The 23,550-nt window shown below is 52.4% G+C and overlaps 1 protein-coding gene across 1 annotated transcript in view; it reads left to right on the top strand.

The window, feature by feature from the left end:
• SORCS2 (sortilin related VPS10 domain containing receptor 2) overlaps positions 1 to 23,550 on the top strand; it is a 565,855-nt gene that overhangs the window by 450,765 nt on the left and 91,540 nt on the right. The window contains exon 4 of the mRNA XM_064286206.1: positions 21,675 to 21,839. Within this exon, the coding sequence (XP_064142276.1) occupies positions 21,675 to 21,839 (165 nt within the window). The remainder of the gene's footprint in view (positions 1 to 21,674; positions 21,840 to 23,550) is intronic.

Here is a 23,550-nt window from a genome sequence, read left to right as displayed (position 1 = left end):
CACAGATCTTCCATGTCCCAAAGAGGGACATGTCACCATCTCCTGTGCAAGGTCACCAACCAGGAAGTTCATCTGATTGGAGGAAGACTCATTAACAACCTACATTATGCAGGTGACACAACCTTGCTTGCTGAGAGCGAAGAGGACTTGAAACACTTACTGATGAAGATCAAAGACCACAGCCTTCAGTATGGATTACACCTCAACATAAAGAAATAGAAGTCCTCACAAGTGGACCAGTAAGCAACGTCATGATAAACGGAGAAGAGACTGAAGTTGTCAAGGATTTCATTTTACTTGGATCCACAATCAACACCCATGGAAGCAGCAGTCAAGAAATCAAAAGAAACATTGCATTGGGCAAATCTGCTGCAAAAGACCTCTTAAAGGGTTGAAAAGCAAAGATGTCACCCTGAAGACTAAGGTGCGCCTGGCTTGGCACGGTGTTTCCAATACCCTGATATGCATGTGAAAGCTGGACAATGAATAAGGAAGATCGAAGAAGAACTGACGCCTTTGAATAATGGTGTTGCAGAGGAATATTGACTATACCACGGGCTGCCAGAAGAACAAACAAATCTGTCTTGAAAGAAACACAGCCAGAATGCTCCTTAGAAGTGAGGACGGCGAGACTTCGTCTCACGTACTTTGGACATGTTACCAAGACGGACCAGTCCCTGGAGAAGGACATCATGCTTGGTAAAGTAGAGGATCAGCAAAAAAGAGGAAGACTCTCAAAGAGATGGATTGACACAGTGGCTGCAACAATGGGCTCAAGCATAACAGTGATTGTGAGGGTGGCGCAGGACCGGGCGGTGTTTCGTTCTGTTGTACTTGGGGTCCCTGTGAGTCGGAACCGCCTCGATGGTACCTGACAGCAACAATATTGCCCCTTCAGACCCTTTTGACTATGGATTGTGTTTTGACCATCAAATGATTGTTTCTTGCAGCCTTGAGATGCCAACTCTTCCAGTCCAACCTTTGAAAGAGTTACAGAATTACAGATGGAACTGTGTCCCCTGGAAGTACGTGCTGTAAATCCTAACCCCTATACCTGTGCTTATAATCCCACCTGGAAATGGATTTTCTTTGTTATGTTAATGAGGCAGAATTAGTGTAGGGTGTGTCTTAAAATCAATCTCTTTTAAGACATAAAAGAGCAGATGAAACAAGGAAGCAAGCAAAAATGGGGGTGGTAGATGCTCCCGTGAAGATCACAGAGGGGCAGCCGAGAAGAGACAAGGACCTTCCCTCAGAGCTGACAGAGAGAGAGCCTTCCCCTGGAGCCGGCGCCCTGAATTCAGGCTTCTAGCCTCTTAACTATGAGAAAATGCATTTCTGTTTGTCCAAGCCACCTACATGTGGTATTTCTGTTATAGCAGCACTAGATAACCAAGACACATGGCTTCCAGCTTCTCCTTCCAACTCCTTGCATTTGGCTTTTTGTGGGAACAGGTCGTGTTCCAGAACTCCGAGAGTCATTCTCTCCTCTCAGAATTTTCTGGAGCTCCTCTTTCAGCTGCTGCACCTTGTGCAGAACACGGAGACCTGTCTCGGGCCTGCAGGTCACCTCTCCGGGGCCTTGCCAGACTCTATCACATGTGCACACCATCCTTCCACCAGCAGGGCAGGTGATAGCAGGCCGCAAAGCCACCTAGAGCGCCAGGACAAGTGCTGTTGATAAATACCCGGCTTGCATGTCCAGGTGGCTGGGGCTGACGCTGTCTGCGGCCACTGTCTGTCAAATCGTCGTGGTCCCTTGCTGGCCGTCCGGGTCCTGGACAGACTTCCGGGATAAATGAGTGGGATGGGCTTCAGCTCTGTCTGGCTTCGGCAGCTGGTGAATTACATGCTTCGTGTTGTCTCTCCTCCAGAGCCTTTAACTTCGAGCCTTTAGCTCAGAGCCGGAGCGGCCCAAGACCAGAATCAATTTTCCTGTCGCCTGCTTACTGACAGAAAGCCCTCTGATAGATTTCCAGCTTTAGGATTTTAATTGACTTTCTAGTGCGGCCACAGACCTATGTTTATGAAGCCGCAGGCTGCCCGGTCAAAAGTGATCTCTCGTTTCTGGTGTTATTATCTGTCCCTCAAACCAAAACCAAAACCAAAACAAACAAACCCGTTGCTGTCAAGTTGATTCTGACTCATAGCAACCCTATAGGACAGAGTAGAACTGCCCTATAGGGTTTCGCAGGGGCGGCTGGTGGATTCGAAATGCCGACCTTTTGGTTAGCAGCCAAGCTCTTAACTCCTGCACCACCAGGGCTCCATCTGTCCCTCAATGGCCTTCAGTAATGGAAGCAGTACTGTGTTTGCCTGTCGATATTTGGACATGGGGCAGACGCTCTGAGTGTGGATGTGGGGTGGGGGGTTCCCATCGTGTGGTGGGACGTCCTGGTGGGAGTTCTCGTTTTACAGCCCTTCCCCTTCCGGGGTCAGCACATGTCACGTCCCACCATAAATCACAGCCTAAACTCCCGCCTCCTGCTTGGCTGCAGAGGGCTTTCCGGGCTCAAGGAGACACGGCCGACCTCATTTACCTCTTACAGTGGCCCCTTTGTCAGGAACTATCACCCCATTCCACAGACAGAACTGGGGCTCAGAGAAGGAGGTGCCTCTTTTCTAAGGCAGCTAACCTCATTCTATAGACCTGCCTGGGGGCCCATGCCACCAGCACTGTGGCGGGGGTGGAGTGGGGGTGCTCTGCCTGGCCCGTTCTTCTGCCCTGCTGCCCTGGAAGTCCTGTTCTTCAAGAGCCAGCTCGGCTGTCACCACCTCCAGGAAGCCTTCCCGATACCTCCTATGGCGTCAGACAGGCTTCATCAGACTCTCCAGCCCCAGTCCCTGTGGTTTCACCTCCCAGCCCTTCCCCCATGTTGCAAAGTCTCTGTCCTCCTCTAGACCATGAAGGCAGGGGGCAGGGACAATGTGTCCTGCTCTGGGTCCTGGCCAGGGCCTGGCACATAGCATGCCACAGTGGAAGAGTCGGCCAGAGCGCTATGAGGGCAGGCCTGGTGCCAGGCCCCAGACAGGCAACAGAAGCTGTTCACCCCCAAGCCTCCCCCTCCAACACCATCCACTCAGGATGGGCTGTGGGGAGTGAGTTGGGGCCCAGAGGGGGCCGGGGGCCCTGCTGATCGCCCTCGTGGTGACCATGTCTCTTGTGCATCCCTGGCCTGTTCGGATGGAGTCATTTGGGCCCTGGATGAGAACCCTGCCAGCCTCGGCCTCTGTGTCTGATTTGTGGCTACCGCAGCCAGCATCTCGTTTTCTCTCACTATGTGCTGACTGTGCTCCGGGCACCAACTCCAGTGTGTTTGTGACGGTGCCCATCCCAGGGCAGGTCTCCATCGCCAAGCTGATGGTTAGTCAGGGACCACCTTCTCCCCACAGTCTAGGCCGCACTCATTAGCACAGATGTGCTGAGTAAAGACACCAGCTGGGACGCTTGGGAAGTCCAACCCCAGCTAAAATCACAGTGTCTCCTGTCAGCACCATTGGGATGGGAACTCGGTAGGGAAGGGGACTTCAGGGTCAGCTCGCTCCACCCCACCCTGCTTGTTCCCTCCCAAGGTTCGGGGATGGTGGAGAGTAATCACTTAGTGAGGACACAAAGGAGGGGCCGAGGGCATGGTTGTGCCTCATCTCTAAGGACCACCTCCTCCACGAGGCCGGCAACCTCTAACTCGCTCCTCCCTCTCAGGACACATTTTCGAGTCAACTTCCACCGGGGTCTGGGCTGGTCAGGGCCACCAAGCTGAGAGACCAGCTGTTCTGTCAGGAAGGCCCATACCAGAGCTGGGCTTCCACCTGATGTCAGGCAAGGGGCCTAGGGACCTCACACACCTTGAAAATGCAGGTAAAATAGCGTGGGGGTGTGTGTTGCCATCCCCGCTTCCAAGGAGCATTCTGGCTGTACTTCTTCCAAGACAGATTTGTTAGTTCTTTTGGCAGTCCATGGTATATTCAGTATTCTTCGCCAACACAATTCAAGGGCATCAGTTCTTCTTTCATCTTCCTTATTCGTTGTCCAGCTTTCACATGCATGGGAGGCAATTGATAATACCATGGCTTGGGTCAGGCCCACCTTAGTCTTCAGGGTGACATCTTTGCTCTTCAACACTCTAAAGAGGTCCTTTGCAGCAGATTTGCCCAGTGCAATGCGTCGTTTGATTTCTTGACTGCTGCTTCCATGGCTGTTGATTGTGGATCCAAGTAAAATGAAATCCTTGACAACTCTGAACTTTTCTCCGTTTATCAGGATGTTGCTCATTGGTCCAGTTGTGAGGATTTTTGTTTTCTTTATGTTGAGGTGTAATCCATACTGAAGGCTGTGGTCTTTGATCTTCATTAGTAAGTGCTTCAAGTCCTCTTCACTTCCAGCAAGCAAGGTTGTGTCATCTGCATAACACAGGTTGTTAATGAGTCTTCCTCCAATCCTGATTCCCCGTTCTTCTTCATATATTCCAACTTCTTGAATTATTTGTTCAGCATACAGATTAAATAGGTATGGTGAAAGAATACAACCCTGACACACACCTTTCTTGACTTTAAACCAATCAGTATCCCCTTGTTCTGTTCAACTAGTTCTGCTCTGTCACAGGGGGCTGCCATGAGTCGGAATTGACTCGACACTCCCAGGGGTAACAGCAGCAGGTGCTCACGAAGATCATACAAGGTTCTGTGTCCGATCCGTGGACAGGCCTTACTGCGCACAAGCAGGGCTCATCTGCTCACACACGCTCTGTGGTCGCTTTGGAGCTACTGCAGCTGAGCGGGGTCCTGGGATGGGGACTGTGAGCCTACAGGCTGGAGTACTTACTGTTGGCCCTTTAGGGAGCTGTTGGCCTGCCCCGGCCTGAACGGGGTGGTACTCAGTAAACCCCTGCAGATGGGAGGTGAGGCAGGAGGAAGGGCCTTGCTCTAGGCTCAGCCACCCCATGTATTACAGAGCAGAACTGCCCCCAGGGTTTTCTAGGCTATAATCTTTACCAGAGCAGATCTCCAGGTCTTTCTTCCATGGACCTGGAGCTGCTGGGTGGGTGTGAACCGCCGACTTTTAGGTTGTCTTGTACAAACCATTCGTGCCACCAGGGATGCTTGTGGGACCTGGAAAAGCCCCCTCCTTACCTGGCTCACAAGTTCTTTTGTCACCCCACCCTGCCATCCCACCAGGTTGTCAGGGGTCCTTGTCCACACCTCACTCACCCCGACCCCGTGAGCCCTCCCCTGAGGCCCTGCGCAGCCAGGTCCTGCAGATACCTTGTCCCTGTGGGTTGGTCAGGTTATACTGGTTACACCTGGTCAAAAAATAAATCCAGACCAGCAGCCAGGCCCTAGGTGGATGTTTCTCTGCCTAATTATAAAATCCATGGCAACAGAAACCACGAGACAGAACAACTTGGCTATTAGACACAAGCATTATACTCATAACTTAAAGAGCTCGTTTTGAAAATTGACTATAAAACCATTTAATTACTTGGTTTTAAAACCAGCCATGCAGAAACGATTGCCCCTCAGAGCACATTTTGGAAGTGATTTCTGGCAAAGAGAACTCCATGGTGGTGCGCGTTGTTCCAGACCCCCAGGGCTGCCGGACCCCCAGGGCCACCAGACTCCCAGGGCCACCAGACCCCCAGGGCCGCCGGACCCCCCAGAACCACGTTTGTCTATACTGCCCCACCCGTTGGCCAGCTGCTTTCATGGTGGTGCCGCCATATACACAATCAGGCACCTCTATCTTCCCACTAGTGGTAAGGGGCCCAGACCCAACAACAGGGACAGGGGGTGCCTGGTCAGGCAGCTTCTAAGGAGTGAGGGCAAGACAAGATTCTGTTTTTACTACAACCTTGTAGTCTTCCCACCCTGCTTTACTGTCATCCATGTATCATCCATCCATCCATCATCTGTCCATCCATCCATCCATCCATCGATATATTCATCTATCCATCCACCCATCCATCATCCATCCATTCATCTACCCACCTGTCATCTATCTATCCATTCACCCACCAGTTTGTCCATCTGTCCACCCATCATCCATCTATCATCCATCCATCCATATAGTCATGTATCATCCACCCATCCATTCCTCCACCCACCCACCGATGCACCCACGCACCCACCCATCACCCATCCATCCATCCATCCATCCATCCATTCGCCTGCCCATGTATCTATTCATCCATCCATCCCACAAACCTTACAGAGCCCTTAGGCAAACAGGGAGCAGAGACAGAGCCTACTCGCCACCTCAAATTGCTCACAGCCCAGTGGGACACATAAACTGTTCTACAGACATGAAGTACCTTCTGGAGTGGCCATCTTTCTGTTGGTGTCTTTCTGTCTCTGTGCCTCTTCTCCCCTTTTACGAGGACATCAATCAGATTAGATTAAGACCTCCTGCTCCAGTGTGACCTCGTGTTACCGTAACTGATAGCGTTTATTTCCAAACCCAGTGTCCAAACGAGGTCAGATTTGCAGGAACCAGGGTCAGGGCTTGAGGATATCTTTTGAGAGGACACAACTCAACCCATAACATTTTGTTTTATCCTTGCAGTTGCTTTTCAGTGCTGTTTGAAAGGATCTTATTCCTTTGTTTTCTTACTTATTGTTTGATCTACACACACACACACGCAAGCACTCACCTGTACCAGTTGCTGCCCAGTGTCTGGGAAAGTGCAGGCACCGACAGGTCCTCCAATACACCCAACGTCGTACGAGGACAAGTGAGAGAACAGAACCCTTTCTATATGGCGATGTAGGTGGTGAGTATACAGGCCCCTGCGCACTTGCTGTGTGTCTCTGAGCAGGTGGCTTGGCCTCTCTGGGCTCACTTTTCTGTGCAAGGGAGCTACGACCGCCGACCTCCGGGGTCAGCGGTGACAATTAGAGACAAGCTGTGCAGTACAGCTCCTGCTTTATCAGTGGGCGGGATTGCTTTTTCCTGCAGGTGGCTGACTGGAAAGCGTGCACCAGCTTTGGGAAATTCCGCTTTCAGGGCCTTTTATCAGGAAGCTTATCCAGTGAATCCAGGAAGCAAAAGCACGTTCCTTAAAACAGCCCAGAAGCTCTGGCCAGTAAATCCTCCTCCTGCCCAGCACCTCTCAGCCCAGGCTCAGGGGCTCCAGGGACCACCTCCAAAAGGGGAAGGTCTCCTGCCTTGGCGTGATAGGGTGGCAGCTGGGGAAAATGCCACAAGCTGCCCCCTCCTTAGGGTAAGGGACAGTCTTTACCCCATACCTCCAGGTACTTCTGTGCATAACTTCCTGGGCGACGGGCTCCCGTGAGCCAAGGGTAACTTTCTGGGAAAGATGGTGTCCTGGTTTGCTAGTGCTGCTGGGACACAAACACCACAAGTGGGTGTCTTTAAGGAACAAGAGTTTATTGTCTCACAGTTCTGGAGGCTAGATGTCCAATCGCAGCTCCAGGAAGGTCCTTCCTTTTCAGTGGCCTTGGTGTTCCTTGGCATTCCTTGGCGTTCCTTGGCATTCCTTGGCGTTCCTGGGTGTTCCTTGGGCATTCCTTGGTGTTCCTTGGCGTCTGTCTTCCCCTGTGTGTCTCCATGTTTATTCTACTCTTTTTATAAGGCACCATTCAGAAGGGATTAGGTTCAGACCCACCCTACTCTGGTGTGGCCTCATTAGCACAACGAAAGAAATCCTTCGTTTCCAAACAGGGTCGCGTCCACAGGTACAAGCGTTAGGACTTCAACCCATATTTTGGGGGGACACAACTGAGTCCATACCAGAGGGTCAGCTGTGAGCTGTTAGCAGCCACTCCTGGCGGTAAAGGGCCTGGGGAGGCCTCCCCGGCTCAGCCCTGAGGCAGAGGTCCTTGCCAAGCCTGCTGGTGATTTGAGGTAGTTTCTATAGCTTGGCCTGGGGATCGATCTCCCTCTTACAGGTGAGAAAATTGGTGCTGAGCCAAGATTTGCCAAGGCTGTGGGGTGATGCCAGACACCCTGGCACAGCCCCTGCCTGCCTGCAGAAGCTGCTGGAGAACAGCACTCTCCTGTCTTCTACCTGTCGGCTCTCAGGTGAGGGCTGCTCAGGTGGAGAACCTAAGAGAGCAGTGTGGTTCAGTGGTAGAGTTCTTGCCTTCCAGGCAGGAGGCCTAGGTTTGATGACCAGGGAGGAGGGAAAGGTCTCCCTGCAGAGGCCTTGTCCCCAGTGCTCGAGTTTTTGTCTGTGAATGGGGCTGAGGTGGGCAGGTCGGGTCTTCCCAGCACTCCTGCTCCTCCACCAAGAGGTCTGCCCGGAGGGCTCTGGAACATTCTACGTGGTCCCCTCTGACATCCCTCTCCTGCCAGCCACCTCCAGGAGTTAATTAAACCAGCATGAGACGTTGACTCACCTTTAGCCTTCAGACCATCAGGGCAGGGAAAAGCAATGGGAGTGGCTTCTCGTTGAAGCTAAAGCTGCGTCTTGACCAGCTTGGCCAGCAGGGGCAATAGCATCTCCAACCCTTGGTGCAAGCATTTAGAGAGAACGTCTTAAGAGATTCCCCTGTTATTTCCAAAAGCTGTCATCTTTACCCAGGGGGCTCCAAGCCACTGTTGAAAAGGCAGAGCACAAAGGCACTGAGACGCACTCCCCTGCCATCTCCTTTTCAATTAGGGGCAGATAAATGAACAAGTTGTTCACAGATCTCTCATACACAGTTAATGCAGCCTCCTGATAACAGAGAGCCCTCCAAAACACAGCTACCCCAGAGAATACCCGTCCGCTGCACTCCACTCAAGCAGGCTGTCTTTTTAGCATTGTGTGCAAAATGCCTTCAGACACCCAAACAAAACGCAATTAAGCCGTACTCACTGCAAAGCCTCGGCATCAAGCCCCTTTGGAGAGCTGAGACCATCAATAATTGTGTGTGTGTGTGGAGGGGGGGAGTCTCATTTCGTAAGATTAATAAGTGCAGGCTACACAGTATTGGCGATGAGATATTTTTATACACCCTGATGTATGTTTGCCTTCATTTGTTCACATCGATCAGACACGAGAATTCCCCAGTCAGCCTCCGGCCAAAGGGAAAAATGTTTGTTTCTCCATTAAATTCACAAATGTTCCTGGGGATGTTTCCTGGCATTTTAGCAGTTGTCGGGCCAGTGATGAAAGCTGAAGCAGCCCTTCCTGACGATCGATTCTGTAACTCTGGTTGAATGGACGTCCGATTAAATCGTGTTGGATGCTTGTCTGTTCACGTCTGGACACAGGCAAGACGATGGCTCTCAGAGTAGGACGGAGCTGGGTCCCACATCAACTCCGTGCACACAAGCTCTGTGTCTGGAGCGCATCATTTCCCCTTTTCAAGCTTCTGTTTCTTCCTGTGGAAACAGAGACAAAAACAGTTCCCACCTCGTAGCTGTTGTGGAAATAAGATGAGGACTCTAGCTTGCCTGTGCCTAGCTCAGAGCCAGGTACACAGTAGGTGCTCAGTAAATGCTATTTCTTTCTCACCAATGCTCCCATACTCTCTCTCTCTCTCGGAATTCAAGTTTATGTGGAGACTAGACTTACAAGCTGCTGAGGGCCGTGCAGCTGCCAACAAGGGCGGGTTCTAGGCTGCATGGTGATAATTACGGCAGGCGACTAAAATGTGCACAGGACTCAATATTTAGGGCTCCTCCTGAGCTCTTACATTCACTCCCCACAGCAGTTTTCAGTGAATGGATGATGGATGGTGTGTGGATGGATGGATGGGTGGATGGGTGGATGGATGGATGGATGGATGGGTGGATGGACAGATGGATGAATGGATGGGTGGATGGATGAATATTTGGATGGAGGGAGGCATAGAGAGAGAAGGAGAGACAACTGGATTAAAAGTATTAATAACTGTTCATAGATTGTCTAGAAGTAAGCTTTATTTCCTTTTAAATTTCCTTATATCTTGTCTGCTTAATAGAGACCGAATATACATTCTTACACCTTCACTCATAAACACATTCTTCTTTCATAAAACTATACTATTTTTTTATGATTACAAATTTAGCATATATTTATCTTAAAATATCAATATACAAAATGTATTTATTCATTCCACAGATATTTACTGAGTATCTCTGCTGTACTGGGCAATGCAGTGAGGCTAGGAATGGAGTGGGGAACCCTGGAAAGAAGGACACACATAATGCCCTTAGTCTTGTTGCCCAGTAATAAGCAGTGTTTTTAGTGTTCTGACATGTTCTGTCCACTCTTTTTCCATGGTCCACACATGTGTATACATCTTTATACATACATATTAATGCATGTGTACAATCAGATGTAAGCCCTGTGGGAGAGGATACTGTTCTGTCCTGTTCGTCATTGTGTCCCCAATAAGTGACATGGTGCCCAGGGCTCAGTCGGTGTGCGTTGGCTTAACTGCTGAGTGAAGAACGGGGCTCCATGTGTGGCCAGTCCTGTGCCCTTCCTTGTCCTGGGGAGTAACTGTCTTTTGGGCACGTTTCTCCTGACTTTTCCCCTTCATGGCATCCTACAGATCCCTCGGCTAACTGGAGGACCGCAGGTGGCATCCTGCAGAGAAAGGCAGACGATAAATACCCCTGCTTCTCAATGGGTAGACAAAATCACCCACCGACCCCCAGCGTCAGTCTGTTCGACCTGTAGTAAATGTCTAAGAAGTGTTTGTAAATCAGCGTGCCATGTGGGTGGATGGTGCCTTGCCCTCCAATTTCGATAGATTTTTCAGAGATCGTGCACGTCACCTTTAGGAGCCATTTTGAATGGATATCAAGAGGCCTGTCCACGACAGAGCCCAGCCCCAGTTTATATCTCACTAAGAGACTTCATTAAATACTCTGTTTGGGGGAATGAAGCTCTTGCTAACTCACGGAGTACCTCTGCTGGTTGGGAATCCACTGGGGTGGTCTCAGCGGAACTCGAGGGTCTTGGTAGCTAAGAGCTCAGAAGTCTCAAGATGTTTGGTGGGTGAGCCAGGAAAGCTTTCTGAATGGGAAATGGCTGAATTTAAGACCTGAGAGAAGAAGAGCTGAAATCAGCTCACACCCTGTTAGGCAAAGCAGCTCTAGACACCTCCACCGCGGCACTAGTCAGGGCGCGGTCAAAGACCACCTTAGGTATCGGGAGCGGGAAGGGGTCTCACACAGGGACGGGATGAGACATGTGCAAGCTGTAGGAAGGGCTGGCAGTGAAGGTCAGAGAAGTCACTGCCAACGTCAGGAAGTCAGGGTGCAGGAACTCTCAAGAAATAGCTGGATGCAGAGCCCATACCTGCCTGCAGAAGCTGCTGGAGCACAGTGCTCTCCTGTCTTCTACCTGTCCGCTCTCAGGTGAGGGCTGCTCAGCGGGAGGACCTGAGGGGGCAGACCTGGTTCCATGGGCAGTCGTGGTTCTGTGGTAGAATTCTCACCTTCCAGGCAGGAGACCCGGGTTCAGTTCCTGGCCAATTCACCTTATGCACGGCCACCACCCGTCTGTCAGTGGAGGCTTGAGTGGTGCTAGGACGCTGAACAGGTTTCGGTGGAGCTTCCAGACTAAGGTGGACTAGGAAGAAAGGCCTGGAGATCTACTTCCAAAAGTCAGCCAGTGAAAACCCTATAGATCGCAACAGTCCGTCCACAACTGATCATGGGAACGGCAAGGGCCAGGCAGCATTTTGTTCCATTACGCCCAGGGTCGCTGTGAGTCAGGAGTGACTTGACGGCAGCCCACAACAGCAGCCAGGGAGGCTGGGAGTATGAGCACCATGCCTTCCACCCCTGGGTTTCGGGAGGTGGCTTCGAAGGGCCGAGATGATCTGAACATCAACACACAACACACAACACCCGATTATTATTATTATAAAAACCACACCCCATCTGTTCAGGTGTGTAACAATGAGAATTTCACATGTTCCTTCGACAGTATCCCCAGATGTTGATGGAGCACCTGCTACGTGCTAGATGGGGGCCTGATCCATCAGTGAACAGACGGACATGTCCACGACTGCATGGTCCAGACTGTAAGGAAGAGAGCAAGATAGTGTAAAGAGTATCTTCAGGGAGTGCTAATCGCTGCCAGCAGGAAAATGAAAGAGAAGCGTGGGTCGAGGGCCTGTTTAGCTTGTGTGCCCAAGAAGGGGATCTGAGATGATGTCTTAGTCAACTACTGCTGCTACAACAGAAATACCACAAGTGGATGGCTTTAACAAACAGAAGTTTATTCTCTCACAGTCTAGGAGGCTAGAAGTTCGAATTCAGGGTGCCAGCTTCAGGGCAAGACTCTCTCTCTGTCAGTAATGGAGGAAGGTCATTGTCATCAGTCTTTCCCTGGTCTAGGAGCTTCTCAGCACAGAGCTCCTGGGTCCAAAGGACGTGCTTTGCTCCTGGCTCTTCTTTCTTGGTGGTAATGAGGTCCCTCCCCTCTCTGCTTGGCTCTCTCTCTTATATCTCGTAAGGGACTGACTAATCCTAATCCTGTAGGTTGAGTCCTGCCTCATTAACATCGTAGAGGTTAGGATTAACAACACATAGGATAATCAGATCAGATCACAAAATGGCGGACAACCACGCAGTACTGGGAATCATGGCCTAGCCAAGTTGATACACATTTTGGGGGGACACAATCCAATCCATAGCAGCAGGTGGTGTCTGAACTGAGAGCTGCAGGTTAAGAAGGATCCAGACATGCACACTCATCCACTGGGGGAAGGGCCTGCTAAAGCCAGACGTCGAGTGAGAAGGGCCATCGGGCAGGGCGGCCGGAACAAAGTGAGGGAGGGGGACAGTGGAAGGAGCAAATCTGAGAGACCGTCAGGACAGTCACACAGGCCTTGCAAGCTGCAGCATGGAGAATGGACTGAGGACAGAGGGGTCACCAGGTGAGAGGGAGGGGTGGTGGAGGAGTGGGCAGGTAGAAGTCCCCTCCCTTGGTTTTCAGGAGCTCCTCACTCTGTGTCATCCTCCCCACTCTCAGGACAGACTCCTCTTTGCGGCGTCCCCCAGGTCTCCACCTCAGGCCAGTTCTTCTCACTTTGCACTCTCCCTGGGAGGGCCCATCCTCTCCCAGAGCCCCAGCCACCACGTCTAAGCAAACGCCAACTCCAGTACAGATTTCTTTGCTGAGCTCACTCCATGTACCAACCTTCCGAGCCCTTCGCTCCACTTGGGCGAGCCTCAGGAACCTTAGCCGCAACATGGCTGAAACTGACCCCCTCTTTATCCACTCCAAACCTGCTCTCCCTCCTGGGCCCCATCTCAGCGAGCAGCAGCACCATCCACCCACCTGCCCAAGCCAGAAACTTAGGTGTGTTCCCATACTTCTCCGTTTTATTTTTCCCCACCAAATCCACTGGACTCTCACTCTGATATGCCATTGATAGCTGGCTGTCCACTCCAGTTCCACTGCCTGCCCTAGTCCAGGCCACCAGGTTACCTCACCTGGATGCCAATGCTGTTGTCAGCTGCCATTGAGTTGACTCTGAGTCATGGTGACCTTGGGTACAGCATACGAAGCATTGCCCAGTCCTGTGCCATCTCCGTGATTGTTGCCATGTTCGCACCTTCCAGCACTGTTCAGATAATGTGTAGTTGTCGTCCATAAGGTTCCTATTGGATGGTTTTCAGAAGAAAAGCTCCAGGCCTTTCTTCCTAGTCTGTCTTAATCTGGAAGCTCCGCTGAAACTTGTCCACCATGGGCAACCCTGCTGATATTTGAAATACTGGTGACAGAGCTCCCAGCATCACAGCAACACGAAAGCTGCCGCAGTGTGACAAACTGGCAGCCAGGTGGTGGTGGGTAACCATAAAGCCAAAAAACCAAAGCCAGCTCGATTGCCATTGAGTCGATTCTGACTCAAGGCACCCCTGTGTGTGTCAGGGCAGGACTGTGTTCCATCGGGTTTCTTCCGACTCAGGGCAACCCTGTGTGTGTCAGGGCAGAACCGTGTTCCATCGGGTTTCTTCTGACTCAGGGCAACCCTGTGTGTGTCAGGGCAGGACTGTGTTGCATCGGGTTTCTTCTGACTCAGGGCAACCCTGTGTGTGTCAGGGCAGGACTGTGTTCCATCGGGTTTCTTCTGACTCAGGGCAACCCTGTGTGTGTCAGGGCAGAACCGTGTTCCATCGGGTTTCTTCCGACTCAAGGCAACCCTGTGTGTGTCAGGGCAGGACTGTGTTCCATCGGGTTTCTTCCGACTCAAGGCAACCCTGTGTGTGTCAGGGCAGGACTGTGTTCCATCGGGTTTCTTCCGACTCAAGGCAACCCTGTGTGTGTCAGGGCAGAACCGTGTTCCATCGGGTTTCCAGTGACCGGCTTTTCAGAAGTAGGTCACCAGGCCTTTCTTCCAAGCTGCCTCTCGGTGGACTTGAACCTCCAACCTTTTGGTTAGCAGCTGAGCATGTTAGCCATTTGCACTCCCTAGAGGCCCCTGGATAGTCGCAGGCACTTCCTAATTGGCCTCCCAGCCTCTGGCCTGTGCCCCCAGTCCGTACCCTTCATTGCAGTCAGAGGTAAGACGGCCAAGGGCCTCCTGGACGGAGTATGAAGACGACAGGGAACATTTAGGGAATTGGAGGAAGCTCAGTATGGCTGGAACTTGGGGCACGTGGTGGCAAGGCCAGCAGGCTGAGGTCCCAGGGAGGGTCGCCAATGCCAGGCTCAGGAGCACAGCCAGCGGAGACCCTGGAGGGTTTTCAGCAGGGACGTGAGCTGCAGGTGTCCATCTATAAAAACTCAGTTACCCACGACAACTCCGGAAATCAGTCCTTCTGGTTTAAGAAAGTCATGAAACTGGTGTGACCCCTGATATTTCTGCAGCGTTCCCAGTGTTTGGCCTGACTGGGAACTTCACGCCGGCCGCGTGAGGCAGCACAGGAGAGATTACTGTCTCCGTCTTAGAGTGGAGGCTGGCCGCTTGCTCAAGGCCACTGAACACGGACGTGGTGAGGGCTCGGTGGTCCAACGCTGTATCCTGGCAGCCCTACCACCCCACCTGCCACCCCGTGCTCATGATGACCCAAACCCAAGACTATGGGGTGATATGCCCCTAAAACTCCAGGCAGCCCCTCTGAGCGCGTGCTACGAGGCGCAGCCATCCCGACTGAGGAGCGCGGGGTGGGAGACTATGTTTGCTCAGGTGTAGATGAGCCTCTCTGGGCAGATTCTAATTGGAGAGCGGGGGTGGGTGCCGCTGTGCTTGTTTGCTCTGCGTCTGCCTCTTCTGGCGGCAACTTTTGAGCACCTCCAGCTAGGCGCATCTGTCCAGCCAGGAATAGGCTCCTGATTGGTCTTTCCGAGAAAGGTAACTCCGGTTGGCACCAATGCCAGTGGCTGGGCTGGGGAACCTTTTAGGGCTGGACTTGGCAAAGGCCAGGTAGAAACGCCCTCTCCTTGGTAAAGAGCTCTGAGTGGAAACGGAGGACCTGGAGCACCCTGTGGCAGCGCCAGCAGAGGCGAGAAATTATTCTGGGTGTTGTCTGGTTTGCTTTTTTCAACTTGAAGCTCTGGGAGTTATCCTTTGGGGGAGCCTTGCTGTGAGGTAGATGGGATGCTGGCACCACCTTTTGGAGGAGATGGGTCAGGAGCCCCGAGGAGGGAAGGAGGGACAGGGAAGGGGACTTCATGGCTGGGCAGACGTGCTTCCTGCGGGAGCTGACCACCATCCATGCAGGAGTCCAGGAGGCAGTGCGGACAGGCAGGGAGCCTCAGACTCATTTTGGAGAGTCAGAGAAGTGCATGCAGACAGCAGCTCAGCAGGCCTGTGGACTGGACCCCGCCCCCTGTCCCCTGGAACATCCCTTGTCCCCGTGAGCTCTGTCCTGTCCCGCCCGCTGTCATCACCTGTCTTCTGCAGAAACTTCCCTGGCAGCCTCTCCTCTCTCTGGCCCACTCCCCAGTGGGGTTACCTGTATCAGTGCACATTCCAGACCTGCCATCTGACCCCCCTCACCCTGTGAGCGCCCCCGTCCAGCCCAGGGCCTGACACACGACAGGCACTCAGGAATCTTGTACCAAAGGAGTTGTGAGCAGTCTTTCAGAGGATGGGCCAGAGGGAAGCCGGAAGGGATGGGGAGAAACAGGCGGCAGCCAGCTGTGCCAGACCCCTGTGCCCCCTCCAGCCTCACGTGCCTCCCTTCGCAAGGCCAGGAATCTGTCCCAGCTCTGGCCAGGCTCTGCTGATTCTAGAAGCCACTTCTAGAGTTTGGGAGTGGGAGGGATCTCTCTAGAAGCTTCCAAGCCTGTTGCACCAGGACCCCAGGTGTGCTGGCTACTCTCCGGACAGGTGCAGTGACATTTTTGGCTGTGAAGGAAGCTGGGGTGGTGAGGATCAGTGATGGAGTGAGAGAACAGCTTGACCCCTGAAGGCACTGAGCCTCTCTGGCCTCAGTTTCCCCACCTGAGAAATGGGGACAATTGCCCCCATCTGTGGAGTCCCTGGAGCTCTGGTGGTGCGTAGTTAAGAGCTCCAGCTGCTAACCAAAAGGTCAGCAGTTCGAATACACCACCACTCCTTGGAAACCCTATGGGGCAGTTCTAATTTGTCCTATAGGGTCGCTATGAGTTGGAATTGACTCCACAGCAATGGGGTTTTTTTGTTTGTTTTATGGTATCCCTGGGTGGTGCAAAGGGTTAATGATCTTGACTGCAGCCTGAAAGGTCGGAGCTTCCAGCCTACCCAGAGGACCCTCAGAAGAAAGGCCTGGCAGTCTACTTCTGAAAAACCAGCCACTGAAAACCCTATGGAGCACAGTTCTGCCCGGACACACACAGGGTCACCATGAGCTGGAGTTGACTTGACGCCAACGGGTTTTTGTTAATAACAGGCAGCGCCCGCAGCACACCCCAGGACAGGGAGGTAATTAGACCTGTTTCTGCAACAGGCCCACCAGTTCCGTCAGGGGGGTTGCAGGCACAACGGCTCCAGTGTGTGGGCGCGGCAGAAAGACCCAAAGGGACACAGCCCTCAGCAGGCAGCAGCACCCACCAGAGCCCCGGTTCTGGTCCAAGTTCCTCACCTGTTTGCTGCGGAGACTCAGCCTCCCTGGGCCTCCTGTCAGCCCCTGGAAAGTGAACCAGGGTGATAGCAGCGGCCCCGGGGTCGCTGTAAGGAGCAGGGCCCCTGAGAACAGGGCTTGGCTCTGCTGTCACCGGGGTGGCCAGCTCGTCCAGGGCCAAACAGCTAGGGCACAGAGCTGAGAACCAGCGGGAGCTGTGGCACCATGATCACCCAGGGCCTTGTTACAGTGCAGGTTCTGATCCAGCAGGCCGCGATGGGCCGAGACCTGCGTCCCTAACACTCCAGGTGCGCCTGGCACTACTGGCCCCAGGGTTTATGAGTGGGGTGACTCTGGAATGATCAGGGCCAGCATCACGGGGCCAGACCTGTGGGTCCCACAAGCCCGCGCTCAAAGGGGCTCACGCACGGTCGGATATTCTGTGTTGCTGTCTTGAGATTCTCAATTATTTTGAACAAGGGGGCCAGCGTTTGTGTTTTGCATCAGGCCCTGCAAATCATGTAGCTGTGCCTGGGACTTGTGCGTCAAACGGACCTGCCGTTCGTCAAACGAATCTGCCAACTGTTTCTCTTTAGCATGTTGCCTCTGATTTCCAGAACCCAGCCCCAGAGCCCCGAGAACCTAGCACAGGCTCCATATGTCTCCCTTGGAATAGAAAGCAGTCAAAATACACCCTTAAAATAGTCTGCTTCCCAATTTGGAGAACAATCTGCCAGCCTCCACCCGGCGAGATGCTAATTGATTTGTTTTCTTTGCTCCGGTAATCTTGCCCTTGTCAGCACTTTCTCTTCCCTGGCTGACTGTTCCAGCTCCAACGTCCAAAATTAGCCCGACTCCAGATTGCCGGGCCGGGGCCAGAATCACTTCCTCACATTCCTTCCCAAACCTCGGTGTGACGGGGGGGTAAGCCCGCCACCCCGTCGCACCAGAACCTGTTGCCGCCGAGTTGACCCTGACTCGTGACCCCCCCCAAGTGGGTCAGAGTAGAGCTGTGCTCCGTAGGGTTTTCAATGGCTAATTTTTCGGAAGCCAATCACCAGGCTTTTCTTCTGAGGCACCTCCGGGTGGACTCAAACCTCCAACCATTCAGTGAGCAGGTGAGGATTCACCTTTGCACCACCCAAGGACTCCTCCCAACAGCGGCAAAAATTGTTAATCAGGAACCAGCATTTTCTCGGTTCCAGGCCTTGGGCTCTGGGCTGGATATGCCTATGATGGAGACATGGGCACTGTCAGGCTGCCTGGCACCCTGGCCAAGAGGGCAAGAGAGACCCATAGAGAGAATATTAGGGACCACTGGGCTGCTGCAAACATTCCCAAGATGCTGAGTAGGGTGGGAGGACAGAGGCAGGAGTGGTGCCATTCTGCTGGGGGGACGTACATCACAGAGGGCTTCTTGGAGGAGGTGGCACTTGACGAGGAGGTGTTTGACAAGCAGATAACAAGGGGAAGGGAGTCCCCCCATAAAAACAGGCGAAACTCACACTGAGGGTACATGCAAAGCAGGGACCCCACAAATAAGTGAGAAACAACTTGGCTAAAGTGACCCGAAAGTTTGTGCTCAGAAAATGCAAAAGAAGCTGTTTTAATTTTATCACACGTGGATTTGGGGTCATTCTGAAGAGTGACTATTTGATTCCGAATTTCCCGTGGTGGGATGTTGGCACCCTGGCCTTGCCTGGCTTTCCATCTGGAGAGAACGGTGCAGTAAAGGTGCTGAGACACCAGCGGCCTCGTCTGACAGAGAAGCACAGGAGCTTGGTGTGACGACGGGGTGGGGGGCCTGGATCCAGGTGTGGCTGACACAGGAGCATCGGGGAAACGGGGTGGGCAGGGACGAGGGGTGGGGAAGGAACCCCACCTGTGTGCCTTCATCACACTGCCCCTCTGTCTGAACCACACTTCTCCTCCCTGGGCCAGTAATAAAATTTCCACCCCTCCTTCAAGGACTACCTGGTGCCGCCTCCTCTTGGAAGCCCTCCATCTTGTCCTCATAGCTGTCCCACACCTGTTTGCCCACCTCTCTGCCCCCACAAAGGCCTGTGAGTACCGAGAGTCTGGCCTGGACCTCGTGGTTTTCACAGCTGTGGATGAATGAATGAATGAGGCTTCACTGACATGTGGAACGTTGAGCGCTGAAGGGGTGTCAGCGAATGGGTTTTCTGACAGCTTTAGCTCTTAGGCTACTTAAATGTTCCTAGGAAAAATTTCCTTCCGAAGGAGAAACGCAAACAAAAATTCGCCTTGGAGTCACGAGTTGAGATGAAGATGTCCATTCATTCACTCATTCATTCATTCACGTGTGCATCAGGCGTGTACTTAGTGCTCCACGTCAGGCTTGCTCAAAGTGCTGCTGTTCAGCCTCCCACTCAGGGACCCCACGTAGAGCAGAGCGAAACACCGCCCGGTCCTGCACCATCAAAACACCGCCCGGTCCTGCACCATCAAAACACTGCCCGGTCCTGCACCATCCTTACAATCGTTCTTTTATGCTTGAGCTCATTGTTGCAGCCACTGTGTCAATCCATCTTGTTGAGGGTCTTCCTCTTTTCCGCTGACCCTGTACTCTGCCAAGCATGACGTCCTTCTCCAGGGACTCATCCCTCCTGACAACATGCCCAAAGTACGTAAGACGCAGTCTCGCCATCCTTGCTTCTAAGGAACGTTCTGGCTGTACTTCTTTTAAGACAGATTTGTTCCTTCTTTTGGCAGTCCATGGTATATTCAATATTCTCCGCCAACACCACAATTCGAAGGCGTCAACTCTTCTTCGGTCTTCCTTATTCATTGTCCAGCTTTCACATGCACATGAGACGATTGAAAATACCATGGCTTGGGTCAGTCGCACTTAGGTCCTCAAGGTGACATCTTTGCTTTTCAAGAATTCTAAAATAAAAAGTTTATTTAAAAAACAAAAACTCTTCTAACCTACTCAGAATCAACCACTGTCAAGGCCATCTTGCAGTCTCTCTGCTCCTCTTTCTGTGCAGTTCCCGCTGCAAAAGTACGCTTACTCATATACTTCCTCACTTACCGCTGAAAAATCGTGCTGTACTTACCCGTAACTTTGTCATGTAAAATGTATGGAAACCGTGCTTACTTACCGCTTTGTACGCAAGCTCGCTTGTTGTGCACCTTTCTTTGGGAACATTGTTATACATTCTACAGCCCAGCCGTTCTTCTAGACACCCTATATTCTCCCTGCCTATAAACAACGCCGTGAGGAACATCTCTGAGCATGGCCTTGTCTGCGTTCCAGCTTATTTCTGGGCGGCGTCCTTAAATCAGTCTGAACCATCTAGGAATCTGTCTGAATTGCCACACCAGCCTCCTTCAGGCTCTGGGTTCGCTGGGGAGACGGAGGCTTTGTGCTGGAGCACATGAACTGTTGTACTAGGGAGCCCATCAAGCTTCCCCGGACAGAAACAACGCCTTGGATTCATGTTTGTTCACATGCAGACAGGTGCTCAGCACAGACGATTCATTCAGGCCCACGTGCTTAGCTGTCTTCTGGAGAAAGTTCAGGGTGGGAAGGCCGCACCAGGCCCCTGTTCCTCTCCAGACCGCCGTCTCACCCACCCCCAGCTCCAAGCCCAGCCAAACCTCAGCATATTGCTTTTTTTAGTGTATTTTGGTGAGAATGTACACAGAAAACGCGCTCCCGTTCAACAGTCTGCACGTGACATGGTTACACCCTTCACGTTGTGTCATCATTTCCGTTCTAGCCGTGGACCCCAACCTTTTCATCTACGCCTTAGAGCAACTGCTGCCCATTTCGTCTCATGGATAATATGTAAGAGAGCGCAGAACTCAAGGGTGATTTCTTTACTTTCTGAGCTAACCTGCTGTTTAGCTAAAAGGTGACTTGAGGGAATAGTTTCTGTTCAAGGTTTCGAGTATCTCAGGGCAATAGTCTCGGGTATTCCTCCAGTCTTAGTGGGTCCAGTAAGTCTGGATTCTTTAAGAATTTGAAATTCTGCTCCACATTTTTCTCCCTTTCTATCAGGGTTCATCTATCATGTCCCTAATCACAACATTCGGCAGTGGTAGCTGGGCACCATCTAGCTCCTCTGATGTCAGGGCTGAGGAGGCCGTGGTTCATGGAGACAGTTAGCCCTGTAGTCAGGTTCTTTCTCTGATTCTTGGGTTTCCTTCTTTCCCTTTGGCTCCAGACCAATAGAGAGCAGTAGATGTATCTTATCAGCGTGTTGCGTTGATTCACTCGAGAGCACAGAGCCAAGAACAGGGCCCTGAGGCCAGGTGCTGGGTCCAGACCTTGGCTCTGCCCCAACTGGCCATGTGCCTTGGGTGGTTTGCTTCTCCTCTCTGTATCTCAGCTTCCCCATCTGCCATAGTCTGGGGGGGTTCCCTCATTGGGCTCTAATGGAGACCCCTAATCATCCTCATAACACACTCGCCAGCAGCCTGCTCAGGGTCCAGAGCTGTGGGAATGGCCCCTGTTCTCTGCCTTATGTCATCCTCACAGCAGACCTGGGAGGGATGGTGCAATATCTCCTATGTAACAAATAAGGAAACTGAGGCACAGAGAGCCAGTCAGCTTGTCTGAGCACACAGGGGCACAGGATTTGAACCAGGTCATTTGGAGGCTGGCGTGTGCCCCCACCCAGTTCCACCAGCACACAGGGTCCGTTCATCCATCCACGTTCTCATTCCTTCCTTCTGCCCCTCGCTCAGTGCGCCCCTCTTCCTGTCACAGATCATCCTTGTGAGTTCGTCGCTCGGCGACCGGGACCAGAGCCTCTTCCTCAGCACCGATGAGGGAGCCACTTTCCAGAAGCAGCTCATCTCCTTCTTTGTGGAGACTCTGACTTTCCACCCCAAGGAGGAGGACAAAGTGCTCGCCTACACCAAGGAGAACAAGGTAACAATGCGTGGGCGCCACCCGGAGGGCCTGGGGAACCAGAGTCTGCCCCCAGCCCACCCCTCTGCAATTTGCTCATTTGATCCTTGCCATGAGGAAGGAAAGTGGGACTCGGGAGCCTTGGAGCTCCCAGGGAGGAGCTGCCCTGGGGCTCGGAGGCATCAGACCCTGAGAAGCCCCTTCTCCTTGTCATCCTGTGGTTCCTGTGTCAGTCACTGGGAATCAGGTCTTCGTTACACTGAGAACTGAATGAGATGTGCCCTTGGCACAAAGCAGGCACAGAGATGGGATCAGTACAGAGCAGACAAGGGTTAGACTCACCAGCCACAGGGCTTTCTTCCACTGCTGGGACCTCCCACACTCCTCTCACACCAGGCTGTGCCCTGCCCTTCCCGCAGCCTGGAACCCTCTCCCACCACCTTCGCCAAGAGAAGTAACCATCCTGCAGTCACAGGCAGACACCCCCTCCTGAGGAGCTGTGTCCACCAAGGCCCCCAGGAAGCCAAGGACACCTTCCGAAGGGTTGATCAGGGAGGTTTAATGCAGCTCTTGACTGATGCGTGGGTGTGGCGAGCAGATCACCCTGGGGTAGGGAAGGACCCGGGGGCCTATGACCTCCATCGCTGTAGAAAAGACCCAATAGGAGCTGTGGCCTCCATCATGTAGGAAAGACCCAATAGTGGCTATGGGCTCCATCATTGTAGGAAAGACCCAATAGGGGCTATGGCCTCCGTCATGTAGGAAAGACCCAGTAGGGGCTGTGGGCTCCATCATGTATGAAAGTACTCATAAGGCTATGACCTCCATGGTTGTAAGAAAGTACTCACAGGGCTATGACCTCCAGGATTGTAGGAAAGTACTCACAGGGCTATGACCTCCATGGTTGTAGGAAAGTACTCACGGGGCTATGACCGCCATGGTTGTAGGAAAGTACTCACGGGGCTATGACCTCCATGGTTGTAGGAAAGTACTCATGGGGCTATGACTTCCACGGTTATAGGAAAGTACTCATGGGGCTATGACCTCCATGGTTGTAGGAAAGTACTCATGGGGCTATGACCTCCACGGTTGTAGGAAAGTACTCATGGGGCTATGACCTCCACGGTTGTAGGAAAGTACTCATGGGGCTATGACCTCTACAGTTGTAGGAAAGTACTCATGGGGCTATGACCTCCATAGTTGTAGGAAAGACTCAATAGGGGGCTGTGGCCTCCATCATTGTAGGAAAGGGCACATAGGAGCTGTGACCTCCATTGTTGTAGGAAAGACTCAATAGGAAGCATGAGTCTGAGTTGAGTAACTCAGCCACTGTCACAGTACAGATGAGCAGGCAGGGAACAGGGGTGAGAATACCCTGTCCTCTCTTTCCTCCTGCCCTTTAGTCTTCTGCTGATGCCTCCTATTGGCTGAACCCAGCCGGAAGCCAGAGGGAGGAGCCTGTGGGTACAGTCTACACAGGTCAGCCCCATGGGACAGAGCATGGTGCAGAAGGGCAGAGCATGGGTCTAGAGGGCAAATGGGAGCTGTTGGATTAGAAACCTTCGTTCTGCAGCCCAGCCAGTTTGGGCCCCACTGTTCCACACTCTTGCAGATCCCTGTGCCTCTCCTTGCCAGCATGTATTGCAGTGTGTCGTTGTAGATTGATGTTGTTATTTGATTATCATCTGTGCTATACATACACACTCAGGGTAAGCTCCTTGAGGTTGGGAAC

The sequence above is a fragment of the Loxodonta africana genome, chromosome 5, assembly GCF_030014295.1.
Source record: "Loxodonta africana isolate mLoxAfr1 chromosome 5, mLoxAfr1.hap2, whole genome shotgun sequence".
In the NCBI taxonomy this organism is placed as follows: domain Eukaryota; kingdom Metazoa; phylum Chordata; class Mammalia; order Proboscidea; family Elephantidae; genus Loxodonta; species Loxodonta africana.
The sequence above is the reverse complement of the archived record's forward strand: the minus strand, read 5'-3'. Positions and strand labels throughout refer to the sequence as shown.